Consider the following 21,892-nt stretch of genomic DNA (forward strand, 5'->3'; position numbering starts at 1 on the left):
TTAATTTTCCAAATTACTATAAATCTATCTGTATATTATAACGAAAAAAAAACAAATATAAATATATATATTTTCTTGTTGCTTATATTAAAATAATCTTACTTGTAATTAATTGATCTAATTTTTTTTCACTTTCGATTAATTTTCATAAATTTAGAAAGTAAGAATTAATTTATTTTTGCTTTGTGTGTACTCAATAAAAATTTCCCCCTACTCTTTTAACTTCGAATTAATATCTAATTTGTTATTTTCCAAAAAATCATTCAAAATAAGTGATAATATTGATTTTAAGAATCAAATTTTTTCGATTAAAATCAAAGACAGCTTGATAAAATATATAAATTTACTAATTGAATTCTGCATTAATTTATAATTTGGATTATTAAAATTTAAAAGTTAAAATGATAGTCTTTTTTTGCTTGATAAAATTATAAAAATTGTTTGTGCTTTACACACTTTTGAATATATATGAGTTATTGTTAATTTATATTAACTTCTGGCAAGATTGAAGTGTGTTATTTGAGAGAAAAAATAATATTACTTTGAAGAAGAATTAATTAATAGAATTTTTACAAGATTTATACTAATGAGTGAATAATATTAACTTCCCTTAAAATTTTTTGAATAAATATTAATACAGACCTAATGTTTTCTGTTTGTTAAGCTTTCTATTAAAGTAACATTAATTGAATTAAAAAAAGTAAAAAACTTCAAGCAACAAATCTAAATAAAGTTTATATACATAATTTTAAATTACACTCTAATATAAATTTAACAATAAGCATTTATTTTCCTACATTAATTGAATAAAATATCTTGATTGATATTCAAGCAAGTGGAGTAAACGAATAAATTTCAATTTCTCTTTAAATGATTAGCAGTATAACTAAATATTATAAACGAACGAGTGAGATTATATCTCAAAATTTTAATTATTTGCTTGGTTGTGCATTAGAAGAGCTCTTTATCAAAATATTAAAAATTAAGACTTTGTGGTCAAACTATAAATTTTTAAAACTCCATTTACAATATTTTCATAAATAATTTAAACTATTTAAAAATGACTACGAAAAAAAAAAAAAATTTAATTAGTTAATTAAGATAAAAAGGGTTAATTTTATTTAATTCACTGTTTAATTATTTTGTCTGATTTATTATTATACTTGTTAGTGTATTTATTCTTTAATTCTTAAAAATACTTAGCTTGTTATAGCTTTATATTATCATTGTCACCTCTCACTCCAGGAGAATAATCTAAATTTATTTCTCTATTATTTGCTTTTGTGGTAAATTGCTTATTTTTTTTCTTGATGTCTTCCTTTTAATTTACTTTACTTAATTTAATTGAGTGCGTCTCTCCTTATTTTTTTTCACTATTTTAGCAACTCTGATAAATATATCTTTCAATAAAATCATCTTCTTTATTTAAATCATTTGCGAAATGCTATACTTAATTTAATTGAGTACTAGAACTAAAACCTTCTTTCATCTGCTAGTTAATTTTATCAGGTTAGTTTTACTGTTTGAAGAAATCCTATTTTCTCATTTACTTTTAATTAACCTACTAGTCTTTATGTGCGTAAGATTATTGGGTTACTATATTATTGTAATTATTTTTTGATAACTCATATAAACCGGTTTGGTTAGTATTTTCTAAAAATTAATTTTTTTGTGGATTTTACTTTGTAGATATTAATTAAGAGTCTTAAATAGCAGAATTATTTGCGCTTTTCTTTTTGAATTGCGATACACCAAGAGAAATATGAATGGGAGCAAGAATATCTGAAGTCGTATTAGAAGAAATATTCATAGTATTTGAATTTTAATTGATGTTTTCATCTTCTTCATATTACTCGTTTTCATCAAAATTACTTGAATAAATAGCTTGTTACTTCTAGTAATACTTTGGTGGACTAGACTCTATATCTTCAGAAGAACGACTCATCGATCTATACCCTTCTCTAGCTGACTAAATTCGCTAGGTGGATTATGTTGATTTTGACATTATGTCTTTGCTTTTTTAACTGCTCCTTTTTTATAAAGATACAGGATTGCTTTGCTCTATATCTTAATTTATATAGTTTTTTTATTGAGATTACACACGACTACTGCTCATATGTTAATGGTCGTTGTAATTAGATGGAGATATAGATAAATTTTTGTTATTTTAATTTATGTATTTTCTATTATTATCCTAATTGTGGGAAGATAAGGTATTGTTAATTACTATTAATTTATTAAAACTCTAATTTTATAAATTAGAAGTTGAGTGATTACTATTAAAGCTATTGAAATTGCGCTATTGTCTATCATTTTAATAATTTTCTTTGCTTAATACATTATTTTATTATCTATGTAGATCCACATATGAATTTTCTGTATATTTTTTCTTAGGTTTAGAATTAATTTAAAGTATTTTTTTTTGTTTTTTAGTCTTTTTTTTTAACGATTAATCTCTCTCTGTTTAATTCGTCTTATATTCTCTGTAAGTCTTGTTAGTAATCGTATCAAACAAAAATTTTGACTGCTATGTATAAAAATTCTTTAATTTATTTACAAGCCTTTAATAGCTCTACTTTTCATCTGAACCTATTACTAGAGGATGGAAAAATTTTCTATTATTTGATGAAGTTGATCTTGACATTCTTTGTTATTGGAGCTTATTAAAATAATTCAAATGAGGCTATAATCTAAGAGATTCATTAGTTTAAGTTCCCGCTTCTTCTGTATCAACCATTATATGTTGCAGTTAAATAGCGTTTTCTTCAGAAGAAATAGCATAGTCACTTGGTTACTATTTTATTCTATCTGAAGCATTCAAAATATTTGGACTTGCATTCCCTTTACTACTTTAATACTCATTCGAAGTAGTGCTATGCGACTAAAGTCCAAACTTACCAGAAATAGAAAGCATGTTTTAACCAGAGCTAATACGGAACTGGGGTGTATTTTCTATTTTATTTGCGTTCAGGCTGAATCTCTGATACTAATCTCTTATCTATTACTCAGACAATTATTATTAATCATTACCATCTTTAAAGATTTGCTAAGCTTAATTGATATTTGTTTACTATTATTAATTAAATTATTATTATTATTATAACTATTATTGAATTAACTGCTGCTATTGTAAGTTTATAGCCTGCTATTGTTGGATTTACTACTATCTTAAAGATAGCTTTTATTCGTGTTCTATTTGCTTTTAAATAGCAAATTACTGTGAATTTAGAGCACTCTTTTCAAAAATGTCAAGTGCTTGCTCAAAATTTTTAGCTGGAATGTTAGTTTCACTGTAACTCCTAAATTTATGATTATTTCCAAAGGTATTTTCACCATTGTGAATAAGTTTCTAGCTATTTAGAATTTAGCTTTATTGAAACTACTTTAATTGATTAATTTGATCTGATTTATGTTTTTGAGTGATATTATTATGCTATGAGTTTAAGTGTGATGAATTTTTCTTTTCCTCAATCATTTCATGTATGCTTTTTTTTTTATTTATTGACTTTGAAGAGTTCATGATCTATTCTTCTATTCTAATATAATTTGCAGTATCTTGAATAAAATTTTGCTATTGTAAATGTCTTTATCTCATTTAGCTGTCAATACTTATATTACTTATATTATTTTGTAAAGCGCTCTACTCATCTCTACTTGAAATTCTCTGAGAAACAATTTAAGGAAGACCTAAATAGACTAAATTAATGTCATGTTAACTATTTTGTTGATTTTATTGATTTAAAAACACTCCTTTTGATATCAACTAACTTTCTGGGGTAGGATAAATATAACTCTCAACAGGACGAGTATATTAATTAATGCTTTACGTGATGCCTTAATTTTCTTGCTATTTATTGATTAATTTCTATGATATTTTAAGAAAGTTTGGCTCTCCTCTTTTTTCGCAATTTGCGCTTTCTTCTAAATGATGATTTGAAATTAAAGATTATATCAATTCTTTCTTTTCTCTAAGCAAATGGCTAATGTTATCATTCTTTTACTTCTATTCATCCTATTGCTTTTTCATCTACTTCTACATCTTGGATTGATCTAGTTATTATTATAAATCATGATTACTTCTTACTAAACTTAAGTACATAAATGTTAATTCTTTTTCGTGTTTTTTGGTTATTTAACTATCAATTATACTTTTGAAAAAAATATCAGTTGTTTTTAAAAGAATCTAAAAGGTAAAATATAGATACTATTTTAAATGTTAAACAATTGAAAAATCAATTAAACAATCCACATTTAAAAATCAGTAACTATTAATCGATCACTTATTTATTTACATTATAATTTTAAATAATATTATAAGATATATTTTTAAATGATAAATAGTTCTAATCAGAAATAATAGATCTATCTAACTATAAAATGAGCTATTACAATTTTTATTACTTGAAGATATCACATTCAAACAAAAAATTATTCAAAATATTATTTTCCAATGCAGAAATTAGATATTTTTATACTTTTAATTTATCATTAAATGACTTTTAACTAGCTCTAATTTATAGAAATTACTTTATAAAAAAGCCGAAAATATCAGTCTTAAAATATTTTTTTGTTAAAAAAAGAAATAATATTACTAATATTTATGTTTAAAATATATCTTTAATCAAGGATAAGATTGATAAAAATAAAATGGTTCTATAGTTAAATTTATCGTTAAAATTCTGATGAACCACTCTAATTTCAAAATTTGAAATATTTTAGATAACTCAAATATAATTTACAACTTCATCAATCAATCAATAAATTATATAATTAAAATTGCTATTTCAAAATAAAAATCACCATAGAATTAATTAATTAATTACTTTGCTTATTGTAGACATCACCGAAATTTTGATTCTTCATATCTTCACTTAGATTGCAAAAGTTAGCCAAATGATTTAAAGGTACCATACTAAACTAAATAAAATGTTATAAAAAAGCATTATTATTTGGATTAATTTAAAACAAGTGCAAAATTATGTATATTATTCATTTTATAAATCTCTTTGAATGTTTGAAAATATGCTGAAATCAACTGGATTAACTCTTAAAATATAATTTAATTCTATTTAAAATTATGTCAGTTTATATTTTCTATCATTATTAATCCTTTGAAATATAAAAATTTTTAGTTTTATTAATTAATTACTTACTTAATCAATTTCAAATGATACAGTAACGAAATTCATAGCCTATGAAATTTCATCAAGCTATCTGAAATACTTCTCATTTAAATAGCTACGCTTTTCCAACTCCCTATTTATTCTCTCAGTTCTTTGCTCTTCTTCTTTAAAATACCTAAAACTTCTTTCCATTTTCGAGCTGCTTCTTAATTTGCTTTTTATCTATTATTTGTTGAATCCACCTAATTGTATTAAAGAATCGTTCTAATCTTTGACTAAACTCAACTCATTTATTTAAACTCTTGAATTCTTTATTTAGCTTGATAAGTTCCTTTGCTTCTTTGGTGGTGATTGTGAGTTATTAACTCTAATTACGCTTGATTTCATGATCTAATTCCCCTAGTAGTTATATTTAATATCTTCATGTTTCAGTCCTGGTTCATCTTCATTAGCTACAATACGCCCATATTTATTAAGTTTCACTTTCCCCTAAAAATTCCCCATTTCTAATCAGCTTATAATCCTTTCTTGTATATAACTATTAACTTAAAAGTAAGAACTACCTTGTTATTTATCTAAAAACTTCTATATATTATTAGGTATTTATTTTACTTTTAGAAATTAGATTTTTAGTTTCTTTATTTAACTAAAAATAAGCGTTTAGTAGTTTAATCAATACAATTCATAAATATATAATACATAGAAATCTTTCTAAAATTTACTGTTCATTGATTATCTAATCATATATAAACTGCCTTTATTTGTGTTTTTGATTAAAAATAAATATCTACTCTGCAATAATTAATTATTCATAATAAAAATATTATTTTTCGAATTTAATAAAATGTTCTTCATTTTAAAATGACACTCAAATATTAAACTAAAACACTTGAATTTATTGAATAAATTTTTATAATTTATTAAATATCATTTAAGCTACGAAATGATATTATTTATTTTAATTTTATCATTTACTTATTTGAAAATGTTTATTTTAATTTCTTTAATTATTAATAAAAAAATATATAATTTACCTATATTTTTTTATTTTCTTCTAAATCTTAATAATATCAAATATAAAAATAATTTTTGAATTTTGGATTATCTTTCACCCAATTATAATGTATGATAAAATTATTAAAACAATCAGAATAATAAAATTTATTATCAAACTTAAAATTTCATAAATAAAATTATTGATTTAATAAATCATTTTTTAAATTATTATCAATTATTTTTTTAAAAGAATAAATACAAAATAAATTTAAAGAATTTTTCTAAATGCAATTTTACATTAATATTTATATATTTTTTATGAATTTATTAATAACTAAGATATTTTAATTGTGTTGTATAGTAATTATTATTATTATTATTATTATTTTTTTTTTTAAATAAATTATTTGTTCAGTACCGTTTAGATGAAGTTGTAGATAATTAAGGGGAATTTTTGATCAAACTGCTATTCATAGTATTTTTACTAGGAGTTACTAAAAAATTACCTGTTGTTTTCTTAGGCATATAACTTTTTTTACCAGGCTGCAATGAATGAGGATTATTACCGGCTATACTGTTTTTTTTTGGAGGATTTATTATTTCAGAGTAGTCTTATGAAGATAAAAAATCTTATTATCTTATTTAAGAATCTAAATGATGAACAAAGCTGCTAGAGAGATTAGAGTTGTTATTAAAAGCTTGAGTTTAAGAGCTTTATTTGATAGGAAGTTATTCAAAATCACTTTTCTTAAAAATGCCTACTTAGTCAAAATTTCTAATTTCGATAAAATTAGTACCAGGGTATTCTTAAACTAGTTCATAATTGTCGCCTTTACTAACAAAAAAGAAATCTTTTCCTTGTGAGTGAGTATCAACTTGAGCAACTAAATTAATTTTTGTGTTTTAATCTGCTAAATCTAACTAATTTCTGTTTGAAGTGGTCATATTAAATTCTTCTTGCCTACTATTTTTCTTTTAATTGTTATTATTTTTATTTCTTGCCTCTTCTATTTTTTCATATTTCTTATAAACAATACTCACATTTGTATCAATTATATCTTCTATTTTATCATCATCAGTCAGAAAGAAGTTAAGATTTTCATTCTTCTTCTTAAATATGCCAAAAAGCGTTTCTATTTTATTGAAAGTGCTTAGATTTTAGTCTATCCTATCATACATATACTCATAACTTAACTTTTCTATTTTAGCATAGTTAAAATCATTATCATATGGCTCATAATTTTATAGAATTGTATCCAGTTTAGTTTTAGGCTCTACACCCATTTAATATTCGAGTGTTTATTCTCTTATGGGATGCATCTTTTCATATTTAAACTACTTTTTTGTTCTTATAATTTTATCTCTAAGTTCTTCCTCCTTAATATCATCCTTGACCTATTCCTATTTTACAAATGCTGGATATTCTGGCCTCAAAGGATAGTCTAATATAATTGGTGATCTCTCAGGAAATATAGAATCGTCCCTATCATCGATATCCAAATATTAATTTTACTAAAAATTTTAAGCTGGCTACTATTCAAATCTTTAGCCTTCATTAATAATCATTGACCCTAATTTAGTATTGTTCATTCTTTTTCAATATAATTTTCTTTTATTTACTTAATTCAATAGTTTGATTCTCAGAATATTTATTCCTGATATTTTTTTGGTACTTATTCGTTTGTTTGCATAATATTAATTAAATTTAAAATTATAATTAAAATTTTAATAAGTTAAAAATCAATATCACTTTATCAGTCGCAAATCTATCTGTTGGTTGAACAAAATTCAGCTAATTCTATTTTCATAAATAAAAAAATAATTTCTAATTAAAAATGTGAATCAAAAATATTTTTGAATTGATTTTTAAAAACAAAATAATTTTTTAAAAAGAAAAATTCTGATGACTTAATTTGTAAATTCAAATTTATTAAGGACTTTTATTTGAAAATTTATTTTCATCAAATAAATAGAAATTGAGTAAAAAGCACTTGTTTGATTTTAATATTATAACTTTAAAAATAAGTTTGAAATAATAATAATAATAAGAAATACTTAATACTTCCTTCTTTCTTTTTACAGAATAAACAATAAAAAAGATTCACATATATTTATTTTGTGAGCGATTTACATTAATTAAATAAATAAATAGCTTTTAAGGATATTAGATAGATTTTATAAATTAACTGAAGTCTAGCAAAATAAAACATTTCAATTTGAAATTCAATTAGATATTAAAATAATGTCCACTATTCCATGTTATTCAGTACCTCCTCCAAATGAAAAGTCAAAGATATTGAAAAAAATATTGCTTTGGATTTGGATTTGGTAGGTCTTACTTTGTGGAGCTAAGGGATATTATCTTTCAAAGATTGAGTTTTTTTCAGAGTTAGTCGCTCTAGGAGTTCTTTGGTTCTCGTTTAATTCACTAAACTATTGCAATTGCGTTTTTTACATTTTTGTTTGCATAATGAATGGTCTGTTTATAATAATCAACTTAGCAACAAAAATTTAAGATGGAATTGTAATCACTGATTTCTAGGATTAATATTAAAAAATATACATTATACTCTCATCAATAAGCTTCGTATTTTACATAGTAAGCATTTATTTTGCCTTCTAAGCCTACAAAGAGTTCAAGGGAATAGCTTATGACATATTAGTAGCAACTTAAAACCATGAATAATCAATTCTTAGTTAATTTAATTCGCCTCTCAAGTTTAAATCATATGGAAGTAATATGAACTCTGCTAACAAATTAGATTAATAAGAATCTTAGTAATAATTTAATATTGATGAACTAAAAAAATATAAATAAAAATGAATTCAATTAATTCAAACAATTCATGAAACTCTATTTTATTAAAATATAAATAATATTTTAATTAATTATCAAAGTGTATTTTTACTGTAAATATCTCTATTGTTTAGCTTAATAAACAAATTCTGACATTTTATAATAAAAAATCTATTTCTTCCTATATTGATTTTAAAAAAACAAACTTCCAAATGTAGTTAGTATCTTGGTTTTTGTAGCCATCAAAAATAAAAATTATTTTGTATTAAAATTATGTTTTAAATTTTACTTTATGGGATAAAATTCTAAAATAAAATGATAATTTGTTTCAATTTAATAAAATTCAATTAAATAATTTTAAAAACTCTAAATATTATAATAATTAAATATCAAATTTTTAACTTGTAGAAATATTAATTCTTTGAAAGGTTATTAGATTTAGATTTGCTTGATTTATTAATTGATTGATTGATTGTTATTACTAATTTCTTAAAATTTCTATTAGAAGCACACAAAGTAAGATATAAAAATATTAATTCAGATTTATAATAAATAAATAGCTTTTAATAAATAGAAGTAGCAGTATTTATTTATAGAATTCTTATTGTTAAGGTAAAAAAGTATAAATATGATAGCAAACACTGCAAAGGCAATATTTATCAACTTAAAGTAGCAAAATAAGCAAGCTCATAAACTTATACATGAAGTTTAGTTCTTTTTTAGCAAAGAAGAAAGGATTATGAAATGGAAAACCTTTTAAAATCCTAGAATGAAAAAAATATAAGAAAAGCTATCATAGAAATTTAATGAAGATGAAGATAAATACATTGAAAGAAAAGAGCGCAGAGAAAAAGAACTTAAGTTTTTAAAAGAGTATGAAGCATATTAAAAATTAAAGGAAGAATCATTGAGCGAAGTTCCTCCTAATTTAGTCATAAAAAACCTTTACTATCCCCAAACTAATTCAACAGTTCTCCTACTTGGTGTCGAAAAAAGAAATTAAATGCATGCTTCATTTGTCCATGGTAATTCTGTTTTTTAAATCTAATACAATTTAGCTTTAAACTTTTGAATAGCTTTTTTGTTTAATTTTAATTGAAAAATGATTTTAAATTCCCTTTTATCACAAAAAAATAAAAATTTTTTATAAGAAAATTCTAAGTTTTAGAAAAAAATATTAATTTTTAATTTAATACATATAAATAACATAGACTGTATGGTAAATTTAAAGCCTAGCTTGATAACAACTTAGATATCTCCTGATATGCCTTATTTTATTAGGACTAAAATTTAATTTGATTAAGCATGGAGTCGTTTTGTAAAAGGAAAATTTGATTATAAATTTTATGTAAATCCTGATCCTGTCAGCTTATATGACATTATGCTTACAAGTGATAGCATCAATTAAATGATGAGTGGAGGTATTATCAATTGCTAAGATGTTTTTGAAATTGGAAGTTTATTTATATACACAAAAAATCATATTTCTGAAGATTTTGAAGTTGATACTTACCTTACTCCATTGCTTTATTTATATAATAATCCACACATAAAGTGTAATTTAGTAGTTAATGACTATCCTTATCTTAAGTACAGAGAAAATGTTAATAAAAATATTAGTTTGACTGATTTAAAAGATTTACTTGATTAATATAAGCAGGTCATTGAAGAATAAGGTGTAAAAACTATGTTCGATCCTTTGCTCCTTAAACCTGAGCTATTCATAAACCCAAAAGTTGCTTATACAACTGAGACAATTAGAAATTCTTGCTATACTTCGAAAAAAGTATTAGCAGTAGTTGATAGATATATGACTGATGAAATAGAAGAATACTGGAAAAAACTATCAAAAGATCCTTAAAGCATCAATAGATTCTTGTAGGATGATTACTTTAAGTAAAGTATATCTGAATAAAAAGATCAAGAAATCCAATAATCTAAAAACAAAATTGGAGCTGTAGTAACTGAAAAAGGTATTAAAACTGATGATTATTCAGTTAAAGATACCTTCTTAGAATATGTTGAGAAGCATGTTATCCTAGATTTAATGCTTGGAACACATGTAAGAGAGTTTTTTATTAAAAACAAGATATTCCCATTCACAGGAAAAAATTATACTGGTTAAAAAACTATGATTCAATAAATCTTTGTAATGCTTGACCATTTCTATCATCAACACACAAAATCTACTAAAGACTCAGAAGCTCAATCCTTTGATGAGCGTCTTATCCACGGAACTCCAAATGAAACAAAAATTGAATGATTCTTAATATATTAAATTCCTTTCATTTCTATTTTTAAATTTGTTTTATATTTTTATGTAAAAAATATAAGCGTTTTTAATATGTAAATTTTAATAAGCTTTATTTCAAAAAAACAAATCTTTTAATAAAAAGTAAGTTTGAAAATATTATTGAAAAAATTTTCAATAAATTCTATTATTAAGACACTATTTAGTTAAGAAAAACCTACATTTTTTATTTTGTTAAAAAGAATATTTTTTTTCTCATTTACTCTCTCTATAAGTAATTAAGTTATTTCAATATTTGCATTTTAAAAAATAAAAAAACTATAAAAGCTGTGCCTTGCAAAATTTGCAACTTATTTCTCATTTACCACTTGTAAAATAAAATAAAATTTATTTCAAACTTAAAAATTTTTGTTTACTAAAATTAGAAAGAATATGTATGATGAAATAACAAATCATAGATTGTTTTTTTACTATTTTTAAAAATAATTTTATAAATTTATTTAATAAAATACTAAAATGAATTTAATTCTATGTGCTACAATATTAAATTAAATTTATATGTATATATTTTATATTATTTAGCAATAGTAATCTTTTCATAAACCTCCTAATGGTGAGCTTTATACATTGCATGTATTACCAGGAGCTAGAGTAATGTAACCTTTTTGACCCCAGTTAGTACCCCAAGAGTTTTTGACTAGCCAATTTCCAGAAGTATCATATCCAACAAGCAGAACTGCATGATTTATAGTTACGTTTCCACAGTTGTTAAATACTCCTTAAGAATAAGAGCTCCAATTAGTTGCATCTACAAGAACAGAAATAGGAGCTTGATTAACTGCATACTACACTAAATTTGTCTAGTTTCCATTATTTGTATAATAGTAAATAGGATCTTTGGCATAAAAGGCTTTAGGAGGAGAAGCTGAGTTAATTGAACAGTTTCTGTTTTAGCCAATATAGGGATAATTTTATTGGGAAGAAATACCTTAATCCTTTATGTATCTATAAGCAACACTAGGCCATCCTCCTTAGCAACCATAGTTATAGTATTAAGGATTCTTGTAAGTGCAATCAACTAATTCCTATTCAGAATACAAGGCTAGAGAATTATTCCTTAGTAAGTTTACACTTTCAGCCAAAGCAACAGCTGAAAAAGCCCAACAAGAACCACAAGAACCTTAGTTTTTTACAGGACTTACAGCACCTGACTATCTCCAGTCAATGCTTTAGCTAACGTTATATAGAGGTTATATAACTGGAGGTGGTGGATTTTAACAGTTTTTAACATCAGTACAATTTTAAGTTTAATTTGATCCACCGTCTTTACCACCGTTTTAACCGCCATCTCTTTGAAGGAATCTAAGTTTCTCTGCCTAAGTTAAAATAGGATTCAAATAGCTAGCTTCAAATTCTTCTTATGTTAAATCTGTGAACTAGTTGACTGCTACTTTGTAAGTATGTGTTTTGTTAGCATTATGGAAGTTTATATTTTTAAGGTTTTTCAAAAATAATATCTGACGAAAACTAGCTTCTTCATGGTTGAAATAGCTTTTTTTATTCTCAAATTTCCATTTATTAAAAAGTATGAGATCATCAACTTTGATATTTTCAAGCTTGTTTTCACTTTTTAGAGATGTTAGCTAGCAAAAGCAGGTTAAACTCAATAAAGAGAATAGGATTAATTATGCTAATTTCATTTTTTTAGTTATTAGGTTTTTCTAATTTTATTATAAATAATATTTACTATAAGTTAGGCAAGCAAATGCAAGTATATAAAGATGTTGAAATAGATATTTACAGAAATAAAAAATTTTCAAATTAATGTCATTATTATTATTTATTTGTCTATGGTTTAAAATGGGTGTTTTGACTTTTAAAAATCACCTCAATTCCTAATTTTAATTAAGGAAAAAGATATGTTAGAATTTGTTAGCACTTTTAATGTTTCTAATTTTTAGGATGGACTATTTTATCATAAATAAATAACCTGATTTTTACCTTTAGTCCATTAAATACACATTTATGTTAAATTTTAATTAATTCAATTAGGAATATCAGAAAATATAAGTTTTTACAGATTTTTTGATAAGCTTCTAATTTATAAAGACTATCAATATTATCCATTAAATATAACTTATTTTATGATTAAGTGAACATCTTATATTTATTACCTGAATCTGAATTAATTTAGGTATTCGAAATAAAATTCTATAAGCAAACCAATCTATCAATTTATAATTAATTTAAATTAATACGCATTAATATTATGAAAAAAATATGAAATTTATTTTTTTGTAATCATCGTTTAAAAGTGAGTTTTTTTGATATTTTTTGCTATAAAACTTGATTCCATTTATGAAATAAAACAAGATCGAATCTAATTAAAGTTCATTTAAAAATAACAACATATTTACAAAAATTGAAATAGTATAAAAATAAATAGTAAAATTATAAATAGCATAATTTAGAATTAAATGTTAATATATTTTGATTTATGGTTAAGGATTTTAATTTTCTATAATCTTTGTAAAGTAAGTAAAATGAGATATTCTTCATAATAAATATATATGGTTATTATTAAATCAATATTTTTGTGGTTAAATTTTATTATTTTAGAATATTATTAATAACGATAATTATTAAGTAAATTTGTTAATTAGTCCATGAATTGACCAAATAAAACTAAATTGACGAAAGAGAGGAAAAATAAAAATTTGATGAGTTGCGTTAATAATAAAGGATGGTTATGTTGTCTGGATTACAGATAAAAAATATACCTTGAATATAATTGATATTTAATTAATTTGAGGGAATTTATATTTGAACTTATTGATGCTTTAATATTTTTTTAAGCAAATATGTCTAAATAAAATTAATTCTTCTTATTTCCTCTCTTAATATTGACCAATATTTACAAAATATGAATACTGATAGTCATTTTTGTTTTACTTGTATAATAATCCAAGAATTTTTCTAATGAAAGGAATTTTATTAACTAAAATATCTAAAGCTGAATTAATAATTAAAATCTGGCAAACTTGGATTTACTTTTGTATATATGAAATTACACTAATTTGATCAACCAGAATTAATTGCAAAATACACTTAGATATTTTGTGATGTTAAAAAATGGAGCATTTAAAGTTATTTATAAAATATTTATTTTAAAATATTTTTAAACCCATTAAATGTGGGAAATTTAGAACAAAATTTGAAAAATTGAGAATATTTAAATTATTCTATTCTATTTTTTTCAATAACATTTTCATATCTTTGGTATGAATTTTATACTGCTTTAGGTTTTGAAAGTAGATTTACACAAAATAATAATTGACCAAAAATCAAATTAACAAACAAGGTGCAAATTAATTTAATTTTTGTCGGTCAATTTACATTTTATTGTATTTCCGACTAAAAAAGTTAATTACTGAATTTGATAACTTGATATAATTTACCTGAAATGATAAGAATTGAATCCTGATCCTGAAATCAATAATAAACATTTGTATTTTTTTATAGCACTGCGAAATATTAATAATTTTTAAAAAATAAATTGTTGATTAAATCATAAATATTTTTTAATAAATAGCATTTATAAAATGAAATATAAAATATATCTTAAAATTCATATTCTTTTTAATATACAAACAAAACTTTGGTTTTTATTTTATTTATTGATAACTTCAGAATTTTTTAATATAGCGCTTCCAGATATTAAATTCTTATGGATATGGAAAAGTAAGAATTTAATTCATGGATTTGCTATAATAAAATAAATGAATTAAATAAATAATTAATTTTATTTTAATTATTGATATTAAATATTTAATTAATTTATAATAAAATTATATTTTGTAATATAATAAATATACTTAATTATTTTAAAAGAAAATATTAATTATTTAATAATTAAATATTAATTAAACATTTTCTATTTTGTAAAAATTCGGCCGTTGATTAATGAGGACTTACAGTATTTTAATTCAAATTCGCCTCATTACTGGACTAAAATAAAAAATCTAAAATATTTAAATTATTTAATCAAATTTAAGTACTTAAACTCATTACATGAGCTTTTTCAACATATCGCTATGCAACTGTCTTTGATTCTTGTTATATTTTTAAATAGAAATATTAAGATTTAATAAAAAATGTTACACTAGCTTCTATTGTGATATCTCTTTGAAAAAGCAAATTTATAAATTTGTATTTGATAATAATTATTATTATTATTATTATTTATTTGTTCTTTTAATCCAAATTAATTTGTTTTAAAGGTGAATTAATTTATTAATATACTAATAATTAATTAAATTTTTACAAATTACTATTCAATAATTTATTTTGAAGAAGAAGAAGAAAAAAATAAATGATTTAAAAGAAAGAATCATTTTATAATCTAAAAAAAGTAAATATTTATTTTTTATTAATATCCTTAAAATTTATTTTTATTAATAAAAATAGTTTTTAAAGTCTTCATATTAATCTCATTAGGTTCTTTATATTAATTTGGAAAAGAGGTATATTTAATTTATTAAAATTATTATTATTATTATTTTATATTTTCATGAGTATTATTTTCTAATAGATTTATCATCAATATTCATTCATTTTATTTTAACTTAATTTTCACTTAATTTTTAATTTTTATGAATTTATTTTTTCCTTAAAAGTAACATACTCTACATTTTTTATTAATTAGTTAAAAATTGCAGATTAATTGGATTTATATTGTTTTTTTTTTTCTACTTGCTATTATTTTCTTACTCTATTAGTTTAACTTTTAATTTTGAATATTTGATTTTATTATTAATTAATTAATTAATTTATTTTTATTTTATCATATTTTTCTTCTAATTAACTGTATATATTTTCTTCAATATTTAAAAAGGTCTCCATAATCCTTATGTTCTCTTTTAGGAAAGTTGCTTAATCTCTTTAAAATTACACATAATCAGTAAAAATAATTTTTTTGTTTTAAATTTTGATGCTTTTTAATATAAAAATGAATTTAAAGCAATTTAGCTAGCTAACTCTTTTAATTTATTTATTTATTAGCTCTATATTTGATTTATTTTTCTTTTTTTATTCTGCTTGTGTTTTTTTCCTTTGTTTTTTATTTGCTAATTTAATTCATTTTTTTATTTTCAACTTTAACTTTAATTCATTATTTAATTGATTGCCTATTATTTTATATTTTTTCTTAATTTTTTCTATCAAACTAACTAATTAACAATATTTTATCTTCAAAATTTAAAAAGAGAAAATTAAATTGGTGATAGAATAGAATAGAAATACTCGCACATATAAACATGCACTCAGAATACAACTTAAATATAAAATTAAATTAAATTATATTATATTATTTATATATATATATATATATTTTTTTTTTATCGTTATTTGTGTTTATTTATTATTGTTATTATTTACCACATAAAATTGGTGACATACATACATACATACTCGCACATGGTGACATGCACTCGGGATAGGGGCCCTATATATAATTACTTATACATTATTATTATACGTATACCAATTTATTTATATATAATTGTGGGTAATATATTAGAAGGGAAGGGTCACCTACACCCTAATGGCATTTCTACTAATCTTCCATGATTTGACTACGCATTATGCTCGCTTCCCATTTGTATTCCAGATCTTCTGTTCAGAATGGGGCCTCCTCTTTACCACCTATCAGATTTGGCCCTTCCCTCCTACCAAGGAGACCAAAATTGGTGACGAAGGTGCATCAGGCTTAGGTTCTGGTTTAGGAAAGTGCACTAATCTCTCTAATTTGACACTTTATCTTAGGTATAAACAGTTTACTTGTTGATTGCGATTTTTTTAAATATAAAAATGAATATAAAACAATTTAGCTAGCTAACTCTTTTAATTTATTTATTTATTTATTAGCTCTATATTTGATTTCTTTTTCTTTTTTTATTCTGCTTGTGTTTTTTTCCTTTGTTTTTATTTGTTAATTTAATTCATTTTTTTATTTTCAATTTTAACTTGAATTAATTATTTAATTCATTACTTATTATTTTATATTTTTTTTTAATTTTTTCCTTCTAACTAACTAATTAACAATATTTTGTCTGTCTTCAAAATTTAAAAAGTTACAATAAAATTGGTGACGAAGGTGCATCAGGCTTAGGTTCTGGTTTAGGAAAGTGCACTAATCTCTCTAATTTGACACTTTATCTTGAGTATAAACAGTTTACTTGTTGATTGCGATTTTTTTAAATATAAAAATGAATATAAAACAATTTAGCTAGCTAACTCTTTTAATTTATTTATTTATTTATTAGCTCTATATTTGATTTCTTTTTCTTTTTTTATTCTGCTTGTGTTTTTTTCCTTTGTTTTTATTTGTTAATTTAATTCATTTTTTTATTTTCAATTTTAACTTGAATTAATTATTTAATTCATCACTTATTATTTTATATTTATTCTTAATTTTTTCCTTCGAACTAACTAATTAACAATATTTTGTCTGTCTTCAAAATTTAAAAAGAGATAATTAAATTGGTGACGAAGGTGCATCAGGCTTAGGTTCTGGTTTAGGAAAGTGCACTAATCTCTCTAATTTGACACTTGATCTTGAGTATAAACAGTTTACTTGTTGATTGCGATTTTTTTAAATATAAAAATGAATATAAAACAATTTAGCAAGCTAACTCTTTTAATTTATTTATTTATTTATTAGCTCTATATTTGATTTCTTTTTCTTTTTTTATTCTGCTTGTGTTTTTTTCCTTTGTTTTTATTTGTTAATTTAATTCATTTTTTTATTTTCAATTTTAACTTGAATTAATTATTTAATTCATCACTTATTATTTTATATTTTTTCTTAATTTTTTCCTTCGAACTAACTAATTAACAATATTTTGTCTGTCTTCAAAATTTAAAAAGAGATAATTAAATTGGTGACGAAGGTGCATCAGGCTTAGGAAAGTGCACTAATCTCTCTAATTTGACACTTTATCTTAGGTATAAACAGTTTACTTGTTGATTGCGATTTTTTTTAATATAAAAATGAATATAAAACAATTTAGCTAGCTAACTCTTTTAATTTATTTATTTATTAGCTTTATATTTGATTTCTTTTTCTTTTTTTTATTCTGTCTTTTTTATTTATTGATTTAAAAAATATTATTTTATTTAAAAATTTAATTGTATTTATTTTTTTAAGTTATTTACACTAATTTATATTAAAAGATAAAACAAAATGAATAGTTTATAATAATTGAAAGCAAAGTGTCATAAATCAAATAGATTAGTTGTCTTAAAATTTAACTTTATTTGATCATAAAGTTGTGAAAAAACGAAAAAAAAAAATAAATATATTTGAATAGTATAACAGAATATGTTTTATTTTATAATTTTGTAATTGCATAATTTAATCTAAAATATAGATAGATTTATTACTTTTTTAATGATAAGTCAACATAATTAGACACCCCAGTCCAATCTACAAAAATTTTTTTACAATACCCTATTTATAAAAATAAATTATCTTGAAAATAATTTATATTCTGTCTAAGTTGATTGCAGTAAAAATATAAAAACTCTATATATATTTTAATAATACACAAAGAAATCGGTTTGAATTTATGTAGTTACTAACATTAAAAAACAATAATATTAATCATTTTAATTATTGGTTTTATTGAAAATTAAATTATGACATTAAATCTTTTTGATTTTTACGAAAATGAAATTAAATAAAAAAAATATACTTATTATACAATTTCAATATTAATCTTTTTTATATATTGTAAATAAATTCAATATATGTTTAATTTAACTAATCTTTTTATTTTTTAAGCTAACCTTTTGATTTCTGTTTTTCTTTTTTCAAGCAAATCTCTTTTAATAAATATAAATTTATTTTTTAGATAGATACTAAAAGTATTTAATTTTAAACAAAATTAAGTAAATACTTTATAGGTAGATTCAAAAATTTTATATTTTTACAATTGATCACTTCACTAGACTTTAGAAACTTCTCAATATCACTTAAAAAATAAAAATATTTTAAATAAAATCTTAAAAACTTTTATATAATTTTTTTTCAAAAATAATTAATGAAATTTACTCTGATCTAAAAGCTAGATTTATAAGTTAAGCGCAGTTACTCAAACATAATCCAATATTTTAAGCTCCTTTATCACCAATTTTATTTCCCCTTTTCAAAAAAAAAAACAATTTATAAACTACTTAAATTTGTTTTGACATTTAAATCAAAATATACAAATAATTCAAACTTTTTTAGTTATCAACAAATAAATATAAAATTATTTTACTAAATTTAAAAGTTGAGATTAGTAAGTAATTTGCAGTTACCAAGAGCTACACCAATAGTAGTAGCTCCATCATCCCCAATTTAATTTTAGCTTTAATAAATGAAAATTACATTAAATTAAAGCTTGAAGACATTTTATAAATTTAAAGTTTTTTTAATTCAGTTTAAATAAAAAACTTTACCATAGTTTTTTTTAAATGTATTAATGAATATATTTACTTTATCCCAAATTTTAAATTTGTAAGTTGAGTACAGTTACTTAAACCTAATCCAATATTTTAAGCTCCTTTATCACCAATTTTATTTCCCCTTTTCAAACAAAAAAAATAAATTGATAAACTACTTAAATTTGTTTTGACATTTAAATCAAAATATACAAATAATTCAAAGTTTTTTAGTTATCAATAAATAAATATAAAATTATTTTACCAAATTTAAAACTTGAGATTAGTAAGTAATTTGCAGTTACCAAGAGCTGCACCAATAGTAGTAGCTCCATCATCCCCAATTTAATTTTCGCTTTAATAAATGAAAATCACATTAAATTAAAGCTTGAAGACATTTTATAAATTTAAAGTTTTTTTAATTCAGTTTGAATAAAAAACTTTACCATAATTTTTTTAAAAGTATTAATGAATATATTTACCTAATATCAAATTATAAATTTGTAAGTTGAGTACAGTTACTCAAACCTAATCCAATATTTTAAGCTCCTTTATCACCAATTTTATTTCCCCTTTTCAAACAAAAAAAATAAATTGATAAACTACTTAAATTTGTTTTGACATTTAAATCAAAATATACAAATAATTCAAAGTTTTTTAGTTATCAACAAATAAATATAAAATTATTTTACCAAATTGAAAACTTGAGATTAGTAAGTAATTTGCAGTTACCAAGAGCTGCACCAATAGTAGTAGCTCCATCATTCCCAATTTAATTTTCGCTTTAATAAATGGAAATCACATTAAATTAAAGCTTGAAGACATTTTATAAATTTAAAGTTTTTTTAATTCAGTTTGAATAAAAAACTTTACCATAATTTTTTTAAAAGTATTAATGAATATATTTACCTAATACCAAATTATAAATTTGTAAGTTGAGTACAGTTACTCAAACCTAATCCAATATTTTAAGCTCCTTTATCACCTATTTTATTTCGCCTTTTCAAACAAAAAAAATAAATTGATAAACTACTTAAATTTGTTTTGATATTTAAATCAAAATTTGTAGAATAATTCAAACTTTTTTAAGTAATGAAAATAAATAATTAATTCATTTTACCCAATATTAAAATAGAGATTAGTAAGTAATTTGCAGTTACCAAGAGCTGCACCAATAGTAGTAGCTCCATCATCCCCAATTTAATTTTCGCTTTAATAAATGAAAATCACATTAAATTAAAGCTTGAAGACATTTTATAAATTTAAAGTTTTTTTAATTCAGTTTGAATAAAAAACTTTACCATAATTTTTTTAAAAGTATTAATGAATATATTTACCTAATACCAAATTCTAAATTTGTAAGTTGAGTACAGTTACTCAAACCTAATCCAATATTTTAAGCTCCTTTATCACCGATTTTATTTCGCCTTTTCAAACAAAAAAAATAAATTGATAAACTACTTAAATTTGTTTTGATATTTAAATCAAAATTTGTAGAATAATTCAAACTTTTTTAAGTAATGAAAATAAATAATTAATTCATTTTACCCAATCTTAAAATAGAGATTAGTAAGTAATTTGCAGTTACCAAGAGCTGCACCAATAGTAGTAGCTCCATCATCCCCAATTTAATTTTCGCTTTAATAAATGAAAATCACATTAAATTAAAGCTTGAAGACATTTTATAAATTTAAAGTTTTTTTAATTCAGTTTGAATAAAAAACTTTACCATAATTTTTTTAAAAGTATTAATGAATATATTTACCTAATACCAAATTCTAAATTTGTAAGTTGAGTACAGTTACTTAAACCTAATCCAATATTTTAAGCTCCTTTATCACCGATTTTATTTCCCCTTTTCAAACAAAAAAAATAAATTGATAAACTACTTAAATTTGTTTTGATATTTAAATCAAAATTTGTAGAATAATTCAAACTTTTTTAAGTAATGAAAATAAATATATAATAATTTTACCAAAATTCAAAATAGAGATTAGTAAGTAATTTGCAGTTACCAAGAGCTGCACCAATAGTAGTAGCTCCATCATCCCCAATTTAATTTTTGCTTTAATAAATGCAAATAATGTTTAATTAAAAATTTAATGTTTTTTTATTCAATTTAAATAAAAAGCTTTGACATAATTTTTTTAAAAGTTGTAAAAGGAATAAATTTACCTTATATTAAAATATAAATTTGTAAGTTGAGTGCAGTTACTCATACCTAATCCAATATTTTATGCT

General features: G+C 21.9%; 7 protein-coding genes across 7 annotated transcripts; 3 read left to right on the plus strand and 4 right to left on the minus strand. All coding sequences in view use genetic code 6, as the record gives it.

The window, feature by feature from the left end:
- Positions 1-1,126: 1,126 nt before the first annotated feature.
- On the minus strand, positions 1,127-5,627 carry TTHERM_01074510 (hypothetical protein; the record flags this gene model as incomplete). Its single annotated transcript, XM_001026853.3, has 3 exons — positions 1,127-4,050; positions 4,824-4,917; positions 5,154-5,627. The coding sequence occupies 3 exons, from the start codon at positions 5,625-5,627 to the stop codon at positions 1,127-1,129; spliced, it is 3,492 nt and encodes a 1,163-aa protein (XP_001026853.2).
- Positions 5,628-6,530: 903 nt separating this feature from the next.
- On the minus strand, positions 6,531-7,709 carry TTHERM_01074530 (hypothetical protein; the record flags this gene model as incomplete). The annotated part of the gene is made up of 1 exon (XM_001026855.2): positions 6,531-7,709. The coding sequence occupies one exon, from the start codon at positions 7,707-7,709 to the stop codon at positions 6,531-6,533; it is 1,179 nt and encodes a 392-aa protein (XP_001026855.2).
- A 652-nt stretch (positions 7,710-8,361) lies between these two features.
- Positions 8,362-8,943, plus strand: TTHERM_001074539 (transmembrane protein, putative; the record flags this gene model as incomplete). Its single annotated transcript, XM_012800777.1, has 1 exon — positions 8,362-8,943. The coding sequence occupies one exon, from the start codon at positions 8,362-8,364 to the stop codon at positions 8,941-8,943; it is 582 nt and encodes a 193-aa protein (XP_012656231.1).
- A 601-nt stretch (positions 8,944-9,544) lies between these two features.
- TTHERM_01074540 (hypothetical protein) lies at positions 9,545-11,179 on the plus strand (the record flags this gene model as incomplete). Its single annotated transcript, XM_001026856.1, has 2 exons — positions 9,545-9,941; positions 10,128-11,179. The coding sequence occupies 2 exons, from the start codon at positions 9,545-9,547 to the stop codon at positions 11,177-11,179; spliced, it is 1,449 nt and encodes a 482-aa protein (XP_001026856.1).
- Positions 11,180-11,763: 584 nt separating this feature from the next.
- On the minus strand, positions 11,764-12,867 carry TTHERM_01074550 (papain family cysteine protease; the record flags this gene model as incomplete). The annotated part of the gene is made up of 1 exon (XM_001026857.1): positions 11,764-12,867. The coding sequence occupies one exon, from the start codon at positions 12,865-12,867 to the stop codon at positions 11,764-11,766; it is 1,104 nt and encodes a 367-aa protein (XP_001026857.1).
- Positions 12,868-16,076: 3,209 nt separating this feature from the next.
- Positions 16,077-18,488, plus strand: TTHERM_01074570 (transmembrane protein, putative; the record flags this gene model as incomplete). The annotated part of the gene is made up of 6 exons (XM_001026859.3): positions 16,077-16,127; positions 16,746-16,990; positions 17,299-17,388; positions 17,697-17,786; positions 18,095-18,172; positions 18,401-18,488. The coding sequence occupies 6 exons, from the start codon at positions 16,077-16,079 to the stop codon at positions 18,486-18,488; spliced, it is 642 nt and encodes a 213-aa protein (XP_001026859.3).
- Positions 18,489-19,165: 677 nt separating this feature from the next.
- Positions 19,166-21,870, minus strand: TTHERM_01074590 (translation initiation factor eIF-5A family protein; the record flags this gene model as incomplete). The annotated part of the gene is made up of 14 exons (XM_001026861.3): positions 19,166-19,200; positions 19,321-19,370; positions 19,489-19,578; positions 19,707-19,796; positions 19,917-20,006; positions 20,134-20,223; positions 20,344-20,433; positions 20,561-20,650; positions 20,772-20,861; positions 20,989-21,078; positions 21,200-21,289; positions 21,417-21,506; positions 21,627-21,716; positions 21,827-21,870. The coding sequence occupies 14 exons, from the start codon at positions 21,868-21,870 to the stop codon at positions 19,166-19,168; spliced, it is 1,119 nt and encodes a 372-aa protein (XP_001026861.3).
- Positions 21,871-21,892: the final 22 nt, after the last annotated feature.

Source organism: Tetrahymena thermophila (genome assembly GCF_000189635.1).
Source record: "Tetrahymena thermophila SB210 genomic scaffold scf_8253957, whole genome shotgun sequence".
In the NCBI taxonomy this organism is placed as follows: Eukaryota; Ciliophora; class Oligohymenophorea; order Hymenostomatida; family Tetrahymenidae; genus Tetrahymena; species Tetrahymena thermophila.